Below are 21,762 nucleotides of genomic sequence, written 5' to 3'. Positions count from 1 at the left end.
TACCTGTAACATTTTTTTCTACCCCAGATTTTAATATGACAAAATAAAGTGACTTCAAGTTATCCATGTGTTGTTTTCTTATTGAGATTTCAGATGATAATGACGATTAGCAAAATGCAAATATAACATTAACCTCCCCTGAATTATTGTTTGGTGAAATTGTGTGCGGGTGTGAGAGAGAGAGGGGAGTGGATTTGTCTCATTATCACTTCGCTTAAATCCTTATTTCAAGAGACTCTGTTTCATTATAACAGTGCTCACGGTGGGGAAAGCTAAAAAACACTTGTGAGGATGCTAATATGAAATACTCAATATGAAAATTTAGCAAGATATTGAAAACCAAACTAAAGTTAATGATCAACATCATAGTTGAACTGTGATTAAAATGATATAAACCGACTATTTTATTAAATTGATTAAGATACTGATTTGACAAATGAATAGTTAAACTGAGCAAATTGACCTAGATTTTCATGCTATAAAATTTAGACACTGTAATATTACAAAAACGTTAAGAGTACAGGAATTGAAGAAATAAGGGGATTCGAGCTTCAAACCAGCTTGCTTCACTGTATAAAACTAAAGAAATTGACAACTTGGGTCATTGCTGTAGTCATAAATGCACTATCTACAAAACTCGGATTTGAATATGATACATTGTATCGTGCAAGGCTGCGAGCAGCTTCAGTGGAGAATATCTTTGCTTTGCCAGTGGTTTGATGTCAGTCTCTCATCATTGCAAAGATGAAGATCCGAAACTCTATTCCAACTCCTTGACAAAATCAACATTATCTACAAAAACCTGTGCGACAGAAAAGGAGTACAAGAAGTTAGATAAAATGATTGGTTATCTGAACAAATATATTAAAAAATATACTAAATCTCTACCATACATTAGAAAGTACCAAATGAGAGTTAAACAGAAGATGGAAACTCGGGCAGATATACATTGCCCAACATATCCATGTGACAATAATAGACTTTCACCAGGTTAAAAGTATGAAGCTCAATAATGCCCTTTGGATTTTGAAGAAAAATGGGGAAAATCAAGATGGAAGGAAAGAAAAAAAAAATATTTAAGAGCAGAAAACTTAGGTATTGTTGCTTCACACATCTATAAAGGCACAAATATGATAAATTGAAGAAGAAATATTGTGACTTGTAAGACTAACAGCTCTCCTTTTTTTTTTTTTAATACAACTACCCATCATTCATGGGCTCAGCGCAAAACCACATTAGTGGCAAAGCTCTCCCAATGAGTATTTAACATAGCTGAATACCCAAGACTCAAACTCAAGATCACTAGTTAAGCTAGCACAACTCTTTACTAGTTGAGCTACGTGCTTGTTGATAACTAACAGCTCTCCTAAAATCAAGGAAATACAGACCTTCATGTAAGATGTAATCAGGTATGATCCTGAACATGAAAAGCATGTAAAGACGAAAAAAAGAAAGGAGGGCGAAAAAAGAGTTAAGCTGAACACATGGAACCTTCGGTTAATCAGAATTTAGCATCAACCAAGGTGTAAAGACAATTTACAAATAATAAGCTGTTTAGGGGGGGGGGGAATAATAATAATAATCCTTCCTCCTTGAAGCAAGTTTTGGCCACCATTCCAAATTTTCAAGTCCTTCAAACATAATTTTCTGCATAGGCTTGGTAAAAACATAGGCCAATCGGTCTTCAGAATTGCAATGAAAGATCTGTACCTCATTTTCTTTCACTGCCTCCCTTGTGAAGTGATACCTGATCTTGATATGCTTTGCCTAATCATGGAACACTGGCTTCCTCATCACAGCAACAGTTGACTTATTGTCACACTGGATCTTGTTAGCCTCGTGTTGATACATCCTAAGATCATTTAAAATATTTCGAAGCCATTGAATTTGATTAGTAAAGTCGGGAATAAGGGCCAAGCTTGACGGGCCGCCCATTTAAGCCCGTTTTAATAAGGGTTCGGGCTTACAAATTTGGTATTTTTTGGGGTAACCGAGCTTCAAAGCCCGGCCCTTTTAAGCCCTAGAAAAACGGCCTCGGGCCCTGGCAGCTCGTGAAACCTGTTTTACTTTTTTTCCCCTTAGTTAACTTAAAATGCACTGTATGAAGCATAGACCGAGAAAATTTATAGCATTTAGCATTGGCTCTCGTGTTCTCACAAAGTATCATTTTCACCTCTTTCCAGATAATGTGCAAACATTGATTTGTACCTGCAATTGGTTGATTTGTTTTGTGCCATTTTATGGTAATTTTTATATTTTATCTTGTCATATATGTATAGATATATATTTGATAATAACACAATTTAATTAATAATTATTGTAGGTGATGATGAAGAAGCTGCAGAAATAATTGATATTGAGTCTCCGCCTACATCTTCCACAAGTGGACCTACATCTAAGGGTTCTAATATTTTATTTATGGATGATGATGAGGGAGATCTTGATTAGGATTGATGATGATGTTTGCCTTCATCTTATTTGGACTTTTAAATTTTTTGTTCATTTTTTAAATTATGTAAGACTTTGGTTTGGTGTATGTAAAATTTTAAAATATTCTAAATAAATTTTAATGTTGAATTTTATTTTATTCTTATCCAGGCTTACGGGCTCGGCCCTGAGCCCTTTAAATAAGGGCCGGGCTTCAATTTTAAAGTAAAATTGGGGTAACCGGACTTTAGGGCCTAAGCCCATAAAGGCCGGGCCCATAGGACCAAGCCCATATGGGCTAGGCCCGCCCGTTTACCAACTCTACTGATTAGCAGTGACTGAAAGAAGCACTGTCTTCTGCCCAGCTGTTGACTGTAGAAGACTGAGCCTTGCTTCTTGCAGCACAAACACAAAATACTAGATCCAAGTGTACAGAGCCTGAAGTACTTTTCACATCATTTTGTGATCTAGTCCAATCTCTATTAATAAATCCAGCTAAACTCATGCAATTAGCCCTTCTGTCAAACCAGCCATAATCAATTGAACTTTGACTATACCTCACTCTTCCGCCAGCAGAGGTGCAATTCAGTAGGAGATTGCATGAACCTAGACAACACAACAGTATCATACATGATATCTGATGTAGTGGCAAATATGTACAAGAGAGAAGCTGCTATAGAGAGTGGCATTAACAGGTTTGGAATGACCACCTGTGCTTAGCCTTCTGCTGGCACAATTGGTGCACTTGATGTTTCAATCTTTATAAGAATGAATGTCTTCGGAAGGTCCAAGGCAAACTTCCCTTTTGAGATATGAAAATTGCTTGAGGATCGACTAACTTACATCCTAAGCAAATAAGATATTCCTCCCACGTCATTCAGTTCATAAGCCTCCTTCACTCACTCTAAATCTGTTCATGTTTAAAAATTGCCGCTAGTCTCACATAAGTAAATCACGCATGCCTTTGCAATCTCACATCTAGTTGCCTCATTAGGGTGGGGGGGGGGAAGCAAAGAAAGAAAGAAAAAGAACTATCAATTTTCATGTACTGGGCCCTTGGAGACTGGTCTTCAACAGATAAACCTTGTTGCACAGACAACCTCATGGAATCCATTGAAAAAGGCCAGTTTCACGCCCAATTGAAACTATTTCCATTCTAGGTGAGCTACACTAGAGATGCACTATAACGGCTTCAAACTTGGAACTGGTGCAGAGGTTTCAGCAAAATCAATCACCCGTCATTCAGCAAACCCCTTCACAACTAGCCTCACTTTTAATATATTTATAGTACCATCAGAGCTTATCTTGAGTTTGAAGACCCATCTAGTGGCCCATGACTTTTTATTGACAAGTCTTGGCACAACCAAGTACTATTCTTGTGTATCATATTAAACACGTCCTACAAAGCATCCTCTGTCTCGGAAATCTTAGAGCTTCTTCAACATGTATAGTCTCATGCAAGGCTGCATTTATTAATATCTTCTCGGGTCCATGTGCCTCTAAAAGCCAAATCATCATGAGAATCTTCTTCCAAGGGCAGAAACATGGCAGATCACTAGACGAAGAAAACCAGACGACAAATGTTTAGGAAGTTACATTAGGAAACTGCTTTTTTATCCTATGTTCAAGTATATTCCTAGGCAGTTACTGTTAATTATTTCTATTCATAGTTATTGTGGGACGTGTATATATGGTTGTATTCTGGTTTGATGGATTATGAATGAAGTATTACTCTGACTCAAGGAGATTCTCCAGACTTTAAGAGTTCAGATTCTGACTCTAGAGTCATACCCTCACCTATAATTTCTTCTTCAAAACTCTCCTACTTCTAGCATATAGTGGGTTCTGGATTTATGTCTTCTTCAGTTGTTTCATGAGCAGGGATGCCAACACCCATTATCTCCCAATCCCAAAATCCATTGTCATCAAATTTAATACTTCCACTTACATACACTTGCTGTGAAATGGGATTTAGAATTCTATAGCCTTCGGAAACATGGCTATATCCCACAAAATGTAACTAGGCTCAATTGGAAGAAATTTTTCATTATATTTTGTACAATGTCTATTATTGGTGCGAAGGCCAGGAAACACAAAATACCATCCTGATTTTCTCCAAAACTGATTAGAAATCATGCGTAGTAATCGTAAAATGCATCAAGAACATCCTAATGATTACAAATCAGTGTTCATTACAAAATGGTGCATCCACTACTGGATGACGTGTGGTCATACTCCTCCTTTGCTGACTAAGCATCCTATTCATATCCTAATTAACACAAAATATCAAAACAGAGAGAGTAACATGACAAAACGACATACGGAACAGTTACATAACTACAAGAACATAAAATAAAAGCCTGTAAACAACTATTCTCATGCATCAATCAGTTATCTCCTAGTTTCTACTTTTCATTTCATTTTTCGTTCTATCCTTTTTCATTGTGTATCATAAACCTTAGGCATAGTTGAGATTAAATATGCAGCAAAGTAACTGTGCAGATTGGCTACTATTGACACATGTTTTAGTATCAACATTGTTCCTAGAAAATAAGCTCAGTCAATATTTTTCCCCTTACTTCTTACTTTAGATTAGCTGTGCACCAAGCATCAAGCAGAAGTCAAGATGCAATTTTTTTTTTTATGAAAAGGATATATATATTTATTTATTATCACTATATAACATTGATTACACAACAACTTTTGCTCATACAAAAGAAGTGTCATAATCACCAAAGAAACACAATTAATTCATTTAATAAGAATTAAAGAAAATATAAAAGGGAGAGTTTGGTATCCTAATGATTTCACCTATCTCAAATTATTACTACCGTGAGTACCAAGATTTCATAATATTTCAGGAGAAAAAGAAACCATAAAATCTAAAAAGCTATACCGTCTTCCAACCATCAGGATCTAAGCATGCTGTTATTTTTGTGTTGATGCCAGGTAATGGTCCAGGTTCCCGAGTAATCTGTCCTCCAACAAGTTTAATAGCTTCAGCAGTCCTGTATACATCATCTGTACCCACTGCAATCTGCAAAGGGAGAATAAAAGAACAAAAATTAATACAAAAAAGCAATCTTCAAATGAATGGCAAGAAAGAACCAATAGGTTAAATATTTGAAGAAAATCTGATAACAAAGCCCTAGATATTTGTTAATACTCCATAAAGAAAATGAAATCTAATACCTTAATAGAGTATAAGCATGATAGAAAAAATCATTAAAATAAACTTTAGCAGAACAAAAGAGTTAAAGAATTAAATAGAGGAAGTTCTTCCAACCTGAGCATAACCATTTCCTTTACCATATCCAGTCACTCCATAGTTGTAAGTCAATTCCAAAACAGCACTTTTATCTTCAGGACCATAACCAAGCATTGCAATGGTATACTGCCAAAGGAAAAGAAAATCATTGATTGATCAAAAACAATTTAAAGGCCAAATGATTGAAAGTATTGGATAAGGAGATGGGAAAAAAGTTATGATCCATCAAAGAAAGCAAGATGGAATCTAAGCATGGTAGTTCAATTCAGGACTTGAGAGCATGGTACATAATACAAATATCTCATATAAAACATAACACATAACAAAATAGAAGGCAAGCTGTTAGAAGTTAGAGCAGAAGATTTGCACAAGATTATGAACAAAGAACTGAAAAAAGGCCAATAAGATATGGTTTCATAATCAACGTTTGGGAAATCATAAAATCCTCAAAACAAGGAACTTATACTGCTAGTTGTTCAGCAGCTGGTATTTCCTAGTCGCTGGTGAAGTCAAAGGAGTTTTCTTTTATTGATAAAGCCATCAGGAGCACCAGCAATGAACAAGACATTGATGGCTGATAAAAGAAGCCATCTTCCCCAATTAACACCTGCTGGCCTAACAATTTTATTACTTATAAGTTGAAATTCAAATATGATAAAACAGGAATAAATACCATCCTTCCGTTCTATTTCTGGTCATATTTTGATTCAGTAAACTCACTGAAACAGTAGGCTAGAAGGCAAAGTAACATTTTATGAGAATCAGGTACAAAACAATTTATTGAAGAATAATAACAAACATGCCTAAATGAATAGTAAATACAACTAAAGAACAACACTACTTTTAGAAGTTCGACCTCATCATTTCAAAGGATTGATATGATTAATTTTATTTCAACAATGACCTATCCCCTGTCCTCAAACTTTTTTTTTTTTAATGTGCAGATGAAACAGTATCTTATAGTTTCGGCATTAAAGCCCCATGATCTGATATAGACTCTAATAATCTTACCTCTTGAATATTAGGCATTCCAACTATAGGTCACGCAATTAATTGATATGATAGAAATAATGCAATGATACCTTTTGCTCAGGATTATCTCGTGTATGAAGAAGTTCCATACCAAAAGCCTAAACGGTAAGCAACCATGTAAATGATTAAATCTCTAGTGTAAAAAAAATAATAAGGTGTTAAATCAGAAATAACATTCATCTCACCTTCTCGTAAAATTCTATGGAACGATTAAGATCACCTACTCGAAGCATTACTTGGCACAAAGGCTCAGGAGAGGGACCTCTTTGCAAAAGCTCAAATTTATAACCATCTGGATCTTCAATGAAAGCAATTATTGTGCTGCCTCCCTTAACAGGACCAGGCTCTCTAGTTATTTTGCCACCCTTAGCTCTAATGAGTTCTACTGTCTTTTCAACCTGCTAGAAGATAGTGATAATAAAAATTATGCTACAAAACCTCACCAAATCTCAAAGTGGAGTGGTGGACAAAATAGAAAGGTGCAGCTATGGACTAGTGCATGCACGAGGGTATAAAAAACAATCAGAACATAACGCATTATAAGAAGCCAAAGATGCTCATAAAAAATAGAGCGGACAAATAAAGCCAACTCACATCATCAACAGCAATGCCGAAATGGCCAAATCCATTTCCAATATCATATGCATCAACCCCATAATCTGAAACATAAGTAAATGGCAATCATAAGGGAAAACTTCGTAGCTACCAATTACTCGGTGGTTCAGAAGTCGCAGTTTTTCAGGTCTTAAAATATTCTGCCAGACACTTACTGTATGTCAGTTCAATAACAAAGTGTGCATCTTCAGGTCCATATCCAAGAAAGGCATTAGTGTATCTCTCCTCTGGTATATCACGTTTTCTAAGTAGCTTCATTCCCAGGCACTCTGTATAAAATCTGAAATTGCCAGGCAGTTTTTTCCTTCAATAAGTACTCTACAGAGTTGATTCAAAAGAATATTACATCAGTAATGAGTAGTATGTGTGTATGTATTATGAATTTATGGTATACTTGATGGTCCTGTCTAAATCCCCAACACAATATACAACATGAAGCATTCTTCGCTTGTCCTGCTTGACCCACTCTAGAACGTCTTCTGTTGTTGAAGCTCTGCTTCCTTGGGACACACTCCCTGATGCCATTACCCTCGCACAGTTACCATCTAGTCTCAATGGCTTGGATGCCTTCAGGGTAGATCTATTGGACTGTGAAACAACTGGATGACAACCCAGAATAATTTCAATTCATGCAATTATACAGCAATGTCCAATCAAATTCAGTATTACAGATGCAGTGCAAAACATATCACGTAAGTTGCAGGCAGGACAAAGAAAATTTAAATTAAGAAAAAAAAAGGCATCAGCAATAAAAATGAATTTGAATATAGCAATCGGACAATCCAACTCCCCTTAATCAGGTAAATTTTTTCTTTCTATATTTTTTTAATACATAGATATGGATTGAACTAATGAAGTTTAACATCTGCCCACATCCCACCCCATCCTTACCACCTAAGGAGGCTTTAATCATGGAACTTCTATTCTGTCATATCAACAAAAATTAGTCAAAGGAAAGAAATGAAAGTCGACTTCTATCAGAATTGGCCCAATTGATCTAATTATGGTTGAAGTATGGAGACTCATCGACAAGTTTATTGACTATACGAAAACCAAGCATCCAATTGCAATGTGACTCAAGATTCCATTGAAAGCCAAGAAAGTTAGCCTGAAATGAGTGGATTCTCAAAAATGGCCACCAGAGGAACATAACTTACCGCGAACCTGACGATGAAAGGAGAGGCGCCGAGTAGGGTTGTAACCCGATGGATTGAAGGCGGACAGAGAGGGATGAATCGAAGACGCCATGGGAATCACTCTCACCAGAGCGCAGAGTGAGGTCAACACTCGATAAGCTTACGTTGATTTTGAAGTTTCCTTTTTTCGGGGATAGGATCATATTCCGGTAAGAAAAAAAAATTACACATCACGAAGGTGATGCGATCTAACCTGAGTCCTGTGTTAAATGCACATGTCGCTGTTTCAAAGTCGTCTCGCTCAGCCCAAATCAAAAGTTGTGCGTGGCAACACACACATGTAGTGAATTTTAACATGTATAAAACTTGATTGAAGATGTGCGCGCGAATGAATTTTAAATTATTTTAATTTAATATGTATAAAACTTGTGTCACATATCCATCCGTACAAAAATCGTAAAATTCATCTCACTGGGCAATTGTTGGTGGAATCCCATTCATAAGATAATTTTATTATAAGGTCTATTTTGATGTCTCATTGGTCAAATTTTTTTTTTACCATAAGGTCTGGTTTGAATAAAATGTCTCCCCTTCCCTCTCTCCCCATTATTTTTGAAGCCTCTTGATTGATCAATTTTTAGTTTTATATTTTATTTTTTCAATCAATTTTAAATTTTAAATTTTATTTTTCTTTCATTGCATATGTGAACACTGTATTTTATCTGGATATTTTTTTTAATTTAATAAAATTAATAATAAATAATTTAAAAAATATATAAAAATACAAAAATGAAATTTAATCTTTTTAGGATTTTATTTTCAAAAAAATAATAATTAATAGGATTTAATTTTGTTTTAACCTAGATAATCTTTTATTAATTATTTTTTTATTTCATTAAAAAATAACCAAAAAAATATAAAAGTATAAAAATAAAATTTAATCCTCTTTTAGGATTATATTTTAAAAAAATATAATAATTTAACAAAGTAAGAAAAAAGTTAAATCTTAAAGAATTTCTCCTAAATTATCTCGATCATTCAAAAAATATTAAGAGTTAACTTTTGAGAGTTAACTTTTCTTTCTTTAAATTTTATTTTTTATTTTAAATATGTGTGTGCATGTGCGTGCACGCGCGTGTGTGAATCTAATTTTTTAAAAAAAATTAGAAGCAAAAAAATAATAATAAATAATATAGGCTAGATTTCATCACTACGAAAACACAAGCAGAAATGCAAAAAGCAAGACAGAGTAGAAGGAGTATAAACAAAACACACAACACAGCAACATGCACACATGAAACACACACAAAGAAGACCCTAAAAGCAAGCTGTGACCACAATGCATGTTCCAGAAGAAAAGAAAAGAAACAGCAAAAACACACAGCAGCAAAACACACGAAACACATGCAGAAAGAGAGCAATCAAAACGTGTATACACACACTTTCGGCCAGTAGAATAAGCGGAAGCAGAGACGCGTGCATGCACATAGTAGAGCAAAGCGAGAAAGGTGAAACACGTAAGCTCTCTCCTCACACGCAAGCTCTTCCTTGTTTCTGCTTTAAAAGGAACGAAGCACGGATAATGAAAAAAAACCAGAGGAAGAAGAGAAAAAATTGGAGCACAGAGAGATGAGAAACACAGCAAGAAAAAAAAAAATAGAGCATTGAGATAGACGAGAAAAGAAGAAACACTGATGGAGAGAGCACCGAGGAGGGAAGCCTAAACGGATCCGAGAGGGAGAGAAAAAACAGAGCATCAAGAAAGAGGGAGATAACTGAGAAAAGCGAGGAGAACCTGAGAGAGGGAAGCCTGAATAGAGATTAAGAGTGAGGGAGAGACTGATAGAGGGAAGTCTAGATGAAAAACAGACGCAGCACGAAGGAGGGACTGAGAGAAGAGGAACACTGAAAGCAAAAACAGAGCACAACGAAGCAAAAAACAAAGCACAAATAAGAGACGCAAGAAAGAGAAATAGTAAAGGAAAAAAAAAGGGAGATCAATAAAGCAGTTGACCCAATTGATGACACTAAGTACAATCATGTACTTGAGACTTTTTTGCTAAGAAGCTGGTGAAAGAACGCCCTTCTCCGTCTTACCTTATGGCTGCTTCTAATGGAGCTTTTATTCACACTGATACACCAACTCCTACGTCAACTATGCTTCCTCCATGGCTTTCAAACTTAAATAACTCTACAACCATTCGGCCACCTTCCCCTTCTGTAACGCTAAGTCTCTCTTCCTCAACTGTAGCTGCACCTCCTCCTTTTCAATGGTTACAACCTGAGAGAGCGCCAGAGAATGCTTCTCTTGTTATAGGGAATGTAACACCTCACGGATCTAATCTAACTTTTGGTGATAACAAGCTAGTACCTGAGCTAATCGAGTGCTTTAAAGAGGTGAAAGAAGAATGCATATCTGAAATCACAGGCTGCTTAAATAATATTTAAATCATGTCATCTCTTTTAATCTGAATTCATTGATGAACATATATATATATATATATATAGATATTAGAGTGTAGACTAATTCGGATGTATGTTTAGACATTTAAAAAATTTAGGAATTAAATATTTTTTTATGTAACAAACATAAAAAACTAATATTTTTAAGGAATTTTGTAGAACAAGTATCAAACGTGGACATACAGTCTACGAGGGTAAAATAACCAAACGCGGCTTATGCCATGAAAACAAACATAGACATACCAGTCCATAAGGGTAAGTAGCCAAATACAGTCAAAATCATGAAACAAACATGAATACATAATTCTCGAGGGTAAGTAACCAAACGCGGTCGAAACCACGAAACAAATGTGGACACACAATCCATGAGCGTAAGTAACCAAATGCAGCTCAAGGCCACGAAACAAACGCAAGTACGAGGCTCGCGAATGACAAACGTGAGAACAGAGCTTGCGAAAACCAAATTAGCTAATCATTAACCAAGGCGCACCAAGGGCTAACGGAACTGCCGTTAGCAACAGTGTTCTGCTTAAAGTCCTTGTGAAATCACTTTTCAAACATGCGAGAATAATCTTTTTTTTGAAATACAATTTACATTCTCAATATCAAACTCGCATAAATTATTTTAAATCTCAAAGTTTGCCAAAACATTATTTCATAGCAAATGTATAAGCTTGTACTAGTTGAGTAATCAAGAATTTCTAGAGTAAAATAAAATAAATAAAGATGCTTCCATCGATCTTGAAAATATATTTCGTGAAGAAAATACATGCATATACCATAATTTAATTAACTTTCACCATCATTCTAAAATTTTCTGAACTAAAATGATTTAATTAACAAGGTATATAATAATCATCGTAGTTGTTAAAATAATTTATATGAAAATGTAATATTTTTAAAAACAGACTACTTTTATTGAAAAATATGGGGTGCTATTCACTTACCTGCTAAATTCTAAATCCAATGATTTCCTTCCTCAATTCTTATTAAGGGACTCATCTTCCACATACCCTATATGAATAAATGAAACCTCAATTTGCCTCTTATAGGTATATAAACTTTATTTCACTAGCAACACAATCCTAACCAATTGGAACTACTTAAAATTCCAAAAATCAAAATTCATATTTTAATGATTTCCCAAACATAATCACTTTTGCTAACCTGCCTCATATTACTCTAATCATAACTACTATTTAAATGAAATATGAATTTCTTATACCTTGTGTGGAAAATTTCCAAACACCCATAACTAAATTTATCATGCTTCTTTCACCCATTTCTCAAATACCTTAAATGTATTCTCAAAATTAAATGATAACACACCACTATAATTATAAATTTATAATTAAATTCTTTTGCAATCTATAAGTTAATTCGTAGATCCATAATTTCCATGTTCGCATACTTCTCACAAAGACCAATTAAATTTCAAAAATGCAAAATCAAGCCAACTCTCTTACTAGGCATTTTATCAGACACTATATGGGCATAAACTATCAAGCTAATATTTGCATTTTCCTCCTTAATTTCAGCATCCCTGAAATCTTACAACACCATTAATTCAATCATTTTCAATTACAAGCTCAGTTCCATGTCATCAGCTCCTTCCCTATGCAACCACAAATCTCCATTTAAAATCAAACTTCCTCTCCCTATACATCCATGTATTTTTTTTGAGCAGCAACAATAACACACATGCTAAAAAAATTCCATAACTTCAACCATTAGAATACCCACTCACGAGATTTGCAAAATGAAGGGTACAAAACTTTGGGCATGAATCAGTAACAATGAAGAAGAGTTAGAGAAGAAAGCTAATTGAAAATAAGGAAGAAGAACTCATGCACTAGCACAGCATCCACAGTGACGCACGAATAAAGAAGTTGCAAGATTGAAATTTTTTTTTCAACCATCCTCAACCTCCAGCAACAGCGACAGCAAAGTAGAAGCTTAGTATTTCACATTAGACACGATCTGGAGCAGAGGAGAACAGAGGGATCTTGGCAAATGCATAACAGCAATGAACAAATTCCAGCACCTATTAATATCAGACTTATGAAGCTGCAACAGTCACTCTTGCCGGCACCAACGATGATGAAAATGGAAGAGAAGATAGCTGAGGTACAGAAAAGGAAGAAGAAAAAAAAACTCACGTGCTGACAAAATAATGGTGGACGAAGCTGTGGCGGACACTATGAACAGAGAGGAAGAGGCGAAGGTGTAGAGGAGGAATGATGGATTGTTCAGATATGAGCTTTTCTCTCCCCTCCTCTCTCTGTGTGTCTCGAGCTTTCTGGAGAAAATGAACGAAAAGGAAGTAGATTTTCTTTTTAATAATTAGATGAGGAGGAGGGCAATTTTGTAATTTTAGAAAGAGAAAAAAATGAAACTATCCTTGGTCTCAGCCAAATTCGAACGTAGAACCCATTAGAAGAGTACTTGCACGGCTACCACTAGATCAGCTTCTCCTCTTGTCATATTTGTTTAAAAATTAATATATCTATAATTAAAGTGCCAACTTATTATATATATTTTTTATAGTTCTTGGGCTTTTACATTCTTCCCCCTTTAAGAAATTTGGTCCTCCGAATTTAAATTTATGCTTACCTCAATCCTCAAATAGTTGTGGATACATAACACGTATATCACTTTCAACTTCGCATATAACTTCTTCTTGAGAATGGTTATGCCACAACACTTTCACCTGAGAAATTTATTTCAACTGCACTTGTCGATCCAAAAAGACAGTAGGAACTTCTTCATATGATAAATATGGGTCTATCTGAATTCCTTAATTTTTTTTTCACATGAGATGGGTCATATGAATATTTACGTATAATTAATACATAAAACACCAGATGAATATCTGAAAATTCAGGCGGTAACGCCAAACGATAAACAATTGTACCAATTCTCTCTAAGATATCAATTAGGCCTATATACCTTAGGCTCTGTTTACTCTTTTTTTTTAACCTTTTCTTTAAATATTGTCACTCCTTTCATAGGAGACACCTTAAGAAATTCCTTGTCCCCAATCATAAATTCTAACTCCCATCGTCAAGTATTAACATAAGGCTTCTATTGGCTCTAAGCTGTTATTAATCTTTCTCTAATTATTATTTATTATTTTTTTCTTTTCTCAATAGCATCCTGTACCAAGTCTAGTCTCAAAAACTTAGCATCACCAACATCAAACTATTCGCTATATAGTGTCTCTTACGAAATCATTTGTATGCTACTTTAATCACTATTATTACAAGAAAATTCCATTAAGACCAAGTAGGAATCCGAACTACCATCAAAATCTAAAATATAATATTTCACCTTATGGCTAATAGTGCCAAATCTTCAATACAAGCACTATCATTGCTATTTCTAAGTCATCAATTAGGTAGTTTTACTCATGCTTCTTGAGTTTTCTCAAGGCAAAAGCAATGACTCATCCAAGTTGCATTAAAGCATAACCCAAACCCACATGAAAAGCATTATAATAAACTGCATGCCTTCTAAAGCTTAATGGTTGGCTTAAAACTGGTGGAGAAGACAAACACTTCTGCAACTTTTAAAAACTCTCTTCACACTTATCATTCCACTCAAATTTTACATTCTCTGAGTTAGTTTCACCAATAGAGTAGCTATCCTAGAGAAATCCTTAACAACACAATGATAATACCCTACGAGGCTCAAGAAACTCTAAATTCCTATGACTGTTGTGGGTCGTGACCAATTCTACTCCTCTTCAACTTTGCTTGGATTCACTTGGATATCACCTTTAGAACTAACATGCCTCAATGTTGTTAAGCCAAAATTCACATTTAAAGAAGCTGGCATAAAGTTGTTACTCCCTTTACATTGCAATATAAGTTACAAGTGCTATTCATACTCCTCTAAGCTCCTTTAATATATCAAAATGTTATCAATGAAAATGATCATGAACTTATCAAAGAACGATCTAAACACCTGGTTCATTATATCCATGAATGCAATCAATGCATTAGTTAATCCGAACAACATTATAAGAAATTCATAATGATCATATCGAGTTCTAAATACAACCTTTGGCATGTTTTCTTTCTTGATCATTAATTGGTAATAACCCGAACACAAATCTATTTTAAAAACATCAAGTGTAATTGGTAAAAACATCAATTCGACAAAGTGGATACCTAATTAAATTACTAATAATCGATGTAAGGTTTTAGTGATCCATCCTTCTTTTTCATAAAAAGCACTATTGCTTCTCAAGAATATGTATTAGGTCGGATAAATCTTTTATCTAATAATTCTTGCAATTGAATCTTCAATTCTTTCAATTTAGAAGGTGTTACTATAAGGCAAAATGGAGACCCATTGAGTATTTGGATTCAAGTCAATAGCAAATTCAGTCTCCTTATCAAGGAGAATCTCAGCAATTCTTTTAAAAAAAATCATCAAGAAATTCTCCAATTACCCATATTTAGTCTCTATTAGTTATGAGCTTATTCACATCTTTTACTATAGCTAAGATTTCTTAACAACCTTTTATCAGTAATCTTTGGACTTTCAGAGCCAAAATAAAGTTAATTAGTCTTCGGATCAAACTCCCTTTCAATACAAAAGGAGTTCTACCTATTACAATAGCATTCAAAGCTCTTGCATCCTAACTCATGTAGCATATACTTTCACTTGTCCTTGCCCTAAATCAGATTGCTCTTACTTTCCATTTCCCCTTTCTAATACACCCTTGATAGCTGAAGCAGAAGTGATTCTCACATATGGAACTATAAACATAGTAGGACGGGGAAGAGGTTAAATTAACTCGAAGCTAATCATGAATTGAATATATGAATAATTCCTCCTTAAGTGGCTTGTCTGCCCATGCTTAAAACATGTATTAAACATCCTATGACACGGCCTCGAAGAGTATTTCTCATAACTAATGCAAGTAACTTTGGTATAACTTGATTGATTCATGGCTGACTAAGCTTGGGATCTAATTTTTCTAGAACTAAGTCTAGAAATATGAACACTTGCTGATGGATAACTATATACTCTAGATATAGATTGAAAAACACAAGAATAGATTAACTTTAAAATCGATGACTTCTGAGAAAGAACTCAAAAAATTTCTTATTACTTCCTCTCTTGCATTTCTTAGAAGCTACCTCCTCTTCTTTATGCCAATTTTCAATCCTTAATGCACAATCTACGACATCTATGTAGGTAGTGATAAGACTTTGCATAGGAACCATGTGGTCATGTATATCTACCAACAACCCATGAATAAATATACTAATATGTTCTCTTTCTTTTCTTTTCTCTCTTTTTTCGGCACAAAATAAAAAGGCAAAGGAAGATAACTCTGTGAACTTCTTATCATATTCTACTATTGACATTCCCTTACTGCACTTTAGAGTTAAAAACTTTACAACTCTTACATCTTTAGTACTTTAGGACTGATAATGATTGAGAAAGGTAATTTTGATCTTCTCCCATATCAAAGATAGTACCTTAGTTGCATGCAATCTTAGAATTACTTTTACCCAAATTCTTACTACTCCTTGTAGTTGGAATATTGCAAACTCAACATACTAAACATTTGGATATCTCAAGGCCTAACATCTCTTTTCAATATAGAAATTCAATTGCATCTTCTCATACATTAGTCCCAATAAGGAAAAAGGATCTAATTTTATAAATACTAATAGCTTAACCACAAGATTTCCTTCTTGCATATCATGTATAAAAGGGATAAATGCTCCTTCAATGGAGAACTTATTCATTTTGCCTCGAAAGGAATATCTTGAAAAGGTCTAAAGGTTTGACCACTCCTAATCTTAATTCTACCTTGACACTGTCCTCTGCATTTAAGGGCAAATCATTGGATAAAGAGGTTCTACTTGAAACTCTACAACTCAAGTAGACATTCAACATCTAGGTAGCATTTTTTTTTTAAAATCATGGAAACATAAGAAAAGTTTAATTTTGAAGAAATAAAATCTATGTATAAAACAAAATCAAATTGAATGAAAGACACGATAATTAAGGGCTTTTTACGGGACCTTCAATGATGCCTCAATTATAATTATGCCCGGGTTCATAATGATAATTGAGACCCCACCGAAAAATCCTTGCTCCACGTACTATAGGAAATCTAAGCTCTGATACCAACTTACCACGCCCCAAAACAGAGGGTGACCGGCATAGGATATGAATTGTATCATACATTCCTTAAGCCCCAAATTAAGTGAAATTTCACTTTTCAAAAACATAATTAGATTTGTATTGATATCTTTAATAATGATTGTTTTTATAAAATTTTTAATATTTTTATAAAAATATCGGCAGAACCTCCTTTATAAATAAGATCTCCCGAAATCCCTGTAACAGAAATTATTATAGCATGCATTCAACAGGTTGAAACTATGTTTCCCAGATACAAATAGTCAACGTAATGAAACAAAAAAAAATCAGGATCCTAGCTAGAGTTAACGTGGAGCTCCTAAAGCATAAATTTTAAAATAAAACATATAATTGAATATTTACATTAAAGAGAAGGGATTTACAAAGATAAACGTTTATCTAGCACAGTTGCAAGCCCTTAAAGGTTGGCAAGAGATCGAGTGTCAATTAATAAATCTGAGACTAAAATAATTTCCAGTAAATAGCATCCCCAAAAATAGAGTTTAAGAGAGCAAAATAATAACTTACTATTATATGAAATAATTGAAAGGAAATTAATTCAGAATAATAACTCACAAGATCTAGAATTATCAATTATAATAATAAAACATGAATGAGTTAAAATTTCTTGAATCTAATATGCTAAAGGAGGATAATTTATTCATAATTGAGTAAAAGTAGCAAACTTACTACCTACAAACACTGAAAATTAAAATATACTAGCTAAGAACAATCAATATAATATAATCATGAATTTGAAGGTTAAGAAGTTTCACATAACTTCAAAGTACTAAACCACTAAATTGATAATGACAAAATAGTTCAACTCTTTGTGCTTGTAAAGAAAAATAACTAAATAAATAAATAAATAAATAAGAGTACCCTTTATTAAATAAAACCAATAAAGTTTTTATTCACAAATCAATTAAAAACTAATATTTTTAAGGACATTTGCAGAACAAGTAGTAAATGTGGATACACAGTCCATGAGGGTAAAATAACCAAACGCAGCTTATGCCACGAAAATGAACATGGACACACCAGTCCACAAGGGTAAGTAGCCAAACACGGTCGAAACCACAAAACAAACGTGGACACACAATTCACGAGGGTAAGTAACCAAATGCGGGCGAAACCATGAAACAAATGTACACACACAATCCATGAGGATAAATAACCAAACACAGCTCAAGGCCACGAAACAAACATGAGTGCGAGGCTCGCGAATGAAAAATATGAGAACAGAGCTCATGAAAACCAAACTAGTTAGTCATTAACCAAGGCGCACCAAGGGCTAACGGAACTGCCATTAGCAATAGTGTTCTACTTAAAGTCCTCGTGAAATCACTTTTCCAATATGCTAGAATAATCTTTTTTTTTTTGAAATACAATTTACATTCTCAATATCAAACTCGCATGAATCATTTTAAATCTCAGAGTTTGCCAAAACATTGTTTCATAGCAAATGTATAAGCTTGTACTAGTTGAGTAACCAAGAATTTCTAGAGTAAAATAAAATAAATAAAGATGCCTCCATCGTTCTTGAAAATATATTTCATAAAAAAAATACATGCATATACCATAATTTAATTAACTTTCACCATCATTCTAAAATTTTCTGAACCAAAATGATTTAATTAACAAGGTACATAATGATCATCATAGTTGTTAAAATGATTTATATGAAAATGTAATATTTTGAAAAACAGACTATTTTTATTGAAAAATATGGGATGGTATTCACTTACCTGCTAAATTCCAAATCCAATGATTTCCTTCCTCAATTCTTATTAAGGGACTCATCTTCCACATATCCTATATGAATAAATGAAACCTCAATTTGCTTCCTATAGGTATATAAACTTTATTTCACTAGCAACACAATCCCAACCAATTGGAACTACTTAAAATTCCAAAAATCAAAATTCATATCTTAATGATTTCCCAAACATAATCACTTTCGCTAACTTGCCTCATATTACTCTAATCATAACTACTATTTAAATGAAATATGAAATTCTTATACCTTGTGTGCGAAATTTCCAAACACCCACAACTAAATTTATCATACTTCTTTCACCCATTTCTCAAATACCTTAAATGTATTCTCAAAATTAAATGATAACACACCACTATAATTATAAATTTATAATTAAATTCTTTTGCAATCTATACGTTAATTTGTAGATCCATAATTTTTGTGCTCGCATACGTCTCACAAAGTCCAATTAAATTTCAAAAATGCAAAATCAAGCCACCTCTCTTACTAGGCATTTTATCAAACACTATATGGGCATAAACTATCAAGCTAATATTTGCATTTTCCTCCTTAATTTTAGCATCCCTGAAATCTTACAACACCATTAATTCAATCATTTTCAATTACAAGCTTAGTTCCATGTTATCGGCTCCTTCCCTATGCAACCATAAATCTCTATTGAGTATCAAACTTCCTCTCCCTATACATCCATGTATTTTTTTTGAACAGCAACAATAACACACATGCTAAAAAAATTCCATAACTTCAACCACTAGAATACCCACTCGCGAAATTTGCAAAATGAAGGGTACAAAACTTTAGGCATGAATCATCAACAATAAAGAAGAGTTAGAGAAGAAAGCTAATCAAAAATGAGGAAGAAGAACTCATGCACCAGCACAGCATCCATAGTGACGCACGAACAGAGAAGTTACAAGATTGAAATTTTTTTCGACCATCCTCAACCTCTACCAACAGTGACAGCAGAGTAGAAGCTTAGTATTTCACATTAGACACGATCTGGAGCAGGGGAGAACAGAGGGATCTTGGCAAATGCATAACAGCAACGAATAAATTCCAATACCTATTAATAGCAGACAGATGAAGCTGCGACAATCACTCTTGCTGGTACCAACGACGATGAAAACGGAAGAGAAGATAGCTGAGGTACATAAAAGGAAGAAGAAAAAAGAAACTCACGAGCTGACAAAACAATTGTGGACGGAGCTGTGGCGGACACTATGAACAAAGAGGAAGAGGCGAAGGTGTAGAGGAGGAATGATGGATTGTTTAGATCTGAGCTTTTCTCTCCCCTCCTCTCTCTTTGTGTCTCGAGCTTTCTGGAGAAAATGAACAAAAAGGAGGAATATTTGCTTTTTAATAATTAGATGAGGAGGAGGGCAATTTCATAATTTCAAAAAGAGATAAAAAAATAAAACTATCCTTGGTCTCAGCCAAATTTGAACATGGAACCCATTAGAAGAGTACTTGCACGGCTACCACTAGATCAGCTTCTCCTCTTGTCATATTTATTTAAAAATTAATATATCTACAATTAAAGCACCAACTTATTATATATATTTTTTATAGTTCTTGGGCTTTTACATTAAGTTAATATATTTGAATTATAATCACATTTTCTAATTAGATATTTTGGTCATGTGAGATTTTTGAAACTTTGTAGATCTTTAGGATGATTGTACTACCACATGAGTCAATAAAGCTTCGCATGTATAACGATTAAGATTTTTATATTAAAAAAAATATATGTGTTATATAATTACGCATTAAAATATATTCAAAATGAATATTATTTAATCCTTTTATCATGTGAGACTTTGAATCTCTGCAGATATTCAGGTTAATCTCGTATTCTGTAAATCAATAAGGTTTCGTAGATATGAGAGCAAAACTTATATGTTAATATGGGTTCCAAATGCCCATCAAACAAATTAACTCTCTTTTTTTAATCCAAATTAATAATTTATTTAAGTCCCTTGTGAAATTTCAAGAATCTTCATAGAGACTGAAATTAATCACATCATTGTGTAGGATAATAAGTTCTCGCAATTGTAGTGATTTACAATTTTTATAATAAATAAATAATTTTTGTAAATAATCATATAATACACAATTTAGAAAATTAATTAACCAAATTAACGTATTTAAATTATAATCACATTTACCGATTATATCTTTTAGTCACGTGAGGTTTTTTGAATCTCCGTAAACTTCTAAGATCGTTGTATTATCATATAAGTCAATAAGACTCTACAGATATAATGATTAAGTTTTTTTAAAAATATATATAAATTCTATATTAAACTAATTAAATTAAAGATGTATTTAAATAAATTTAATTCCTTTATCGTGTGAGATTTTAAAATCTCTGTAGATATTTAGGATAATCATATTACCATATAAGCTAATAAGGCTTTGCAGGTATGAGGATTGAGACTCTTTAAAAATATGCACATACATGCTTAAAAATTATTATTATTACTTAGAAATATACATAAGAATATAAATAAATAAATTAAGTTGCCAAATTTTTTTATCGTGTGAAATTTTAAAATCTCTACAAATATATAGAATAATTGTATTACCGTATGAGCCAATAAGGCTCTGCAGGTATTACGATTAAATTCTCAATCATAAAATATAAAAATAAAAATAAAAATAATTTTTAAACTCTTTTCTTTTCTTTATTTCAAAAATTTAAAAATTGAGAAAATAATTAAAATTAAATTATTTTTTGCAATTTAAAACACACATATCAAAATTTCAAAAATTATTTTATTTGCAAAATGGTGAATTATTTCTAATTAATTTTTCTTTAAAAAAATATTTTTACTAACAACTTTCAAGCCCGAATTATGTGGGCTTTAATCCTC

General features: G+C 33.4%; 1 protein-coding gene and 1 pseudogene across 3 annotated transcripts; one reads left to right on the top strand and one right to left on the bottom strand.

Annotated features, from left to right (window-relative positions):
- Nucleotides 1–444: 444 nt before the first annotated feature.
- On the bottom strand, nucleotides 445–8,792 carry LOC129292942 (probable lactoylglutathione lyase, chloroplastic). Of its 3 annotated transcripts, XR_008589049.1 has the most exons (10): nucleotides 8,500–8,792; nucleotides 7,737–7,941; nucleotides 7,498–7,622; nucleotides 7,322–7,386; nucleotides 6,913–7,128; nucleotides 6,778–6,825; nucleotides 5,714–5,821; nucleotides 5,324–5,464; nucleotides 1,711–1,852; nucleotides 445–802 (listed from the first exon to the last, which is right to left on the bottom strand). XR_008589049.1 is itself a non-coding variant. In XM_054930666.1 (9 exons), the coding sequence occupies exons 1-9, from the start codon at nucleotides 8,588–8,590 to the stop codon at nucleotides 761–763; spliced, it is 1,041 nt and encodes a 346-aa protein (XP_054786641.1). In that variant the 5' UTR covers nucleotides 8,591–8,788; the 3' UTR covers nucleotides 445–760. The 3 variants fall into 3 exon arrangements, 2 of the variants coding, with proteins under 2 accessions (XP_054786641.1, XP_054786642.1); XM_054930666.1 differs by lacking the exon at nucleotides 1,711–1,852 and having other exon boundaries at nucleotides 8,500–8,788; XM_054930667.1 differs by lacking the exon at nucleotides 1,711–1,852 and having other exon boundaries at nucleotides 6,913–7,125; nucleotides 8,500–8,786.
- A 1,166-nt stretch (nucleotides 8,793–9,958) lies between these two features.
- On the top strand, nucleotides 9,959–10,926 carry LOC129292346 (transcription factor AS1-like; annotated as a pseudogene).
- The last annotated feature ends 10,836 nt before the right edge of the window (nucleotides 10,927–21,762 follow it).

The sequence above is a fragment of the Prosopis cineraria genome, unplaced genomic scaffold, assembly GCF_029017545.1.
Source record: "Prosopis cineraria cultivar Desert tree isolate PC_DT_omini unplaced genomic scaffold, ASM2901754v1 PC14, whole genome shotgun sequence".
NCBI lineage: Eukaryota > Viridiplantae > Streptophyta > Magnoliopsida > Fabales > Fabaceae > Prosopis > Prosopis cineraria.
Note: the sequence above shows the minus strand (reverse complement) of the source record. Positions and strands in the feature narration are given on the sequence as shown.

Coding starts and splice junctions, on each gene's coding strand:
- LOC129292942 (XM_054930666.1), bottom strand. CDS start 8,590: ATGGCGTCTTCGATTCATCCCTCTCTGTCCGCCTTCAATCCATCGGGT. Junction 7,942..8,499: donor CTTTCATCGTCAGGTTCGCG/GTAAGTTATGTT, acceptor GTTGTCATCCAG/TTGTTTCACAGTCCAATAGA. Junction 7,129..7,321: donor TCGGCATTGCTGTTGATGAT/GTGAGTTGGCTT, acceptor ACTATCTTCTAG/CAGGTTGAAAAGACAGTAGA.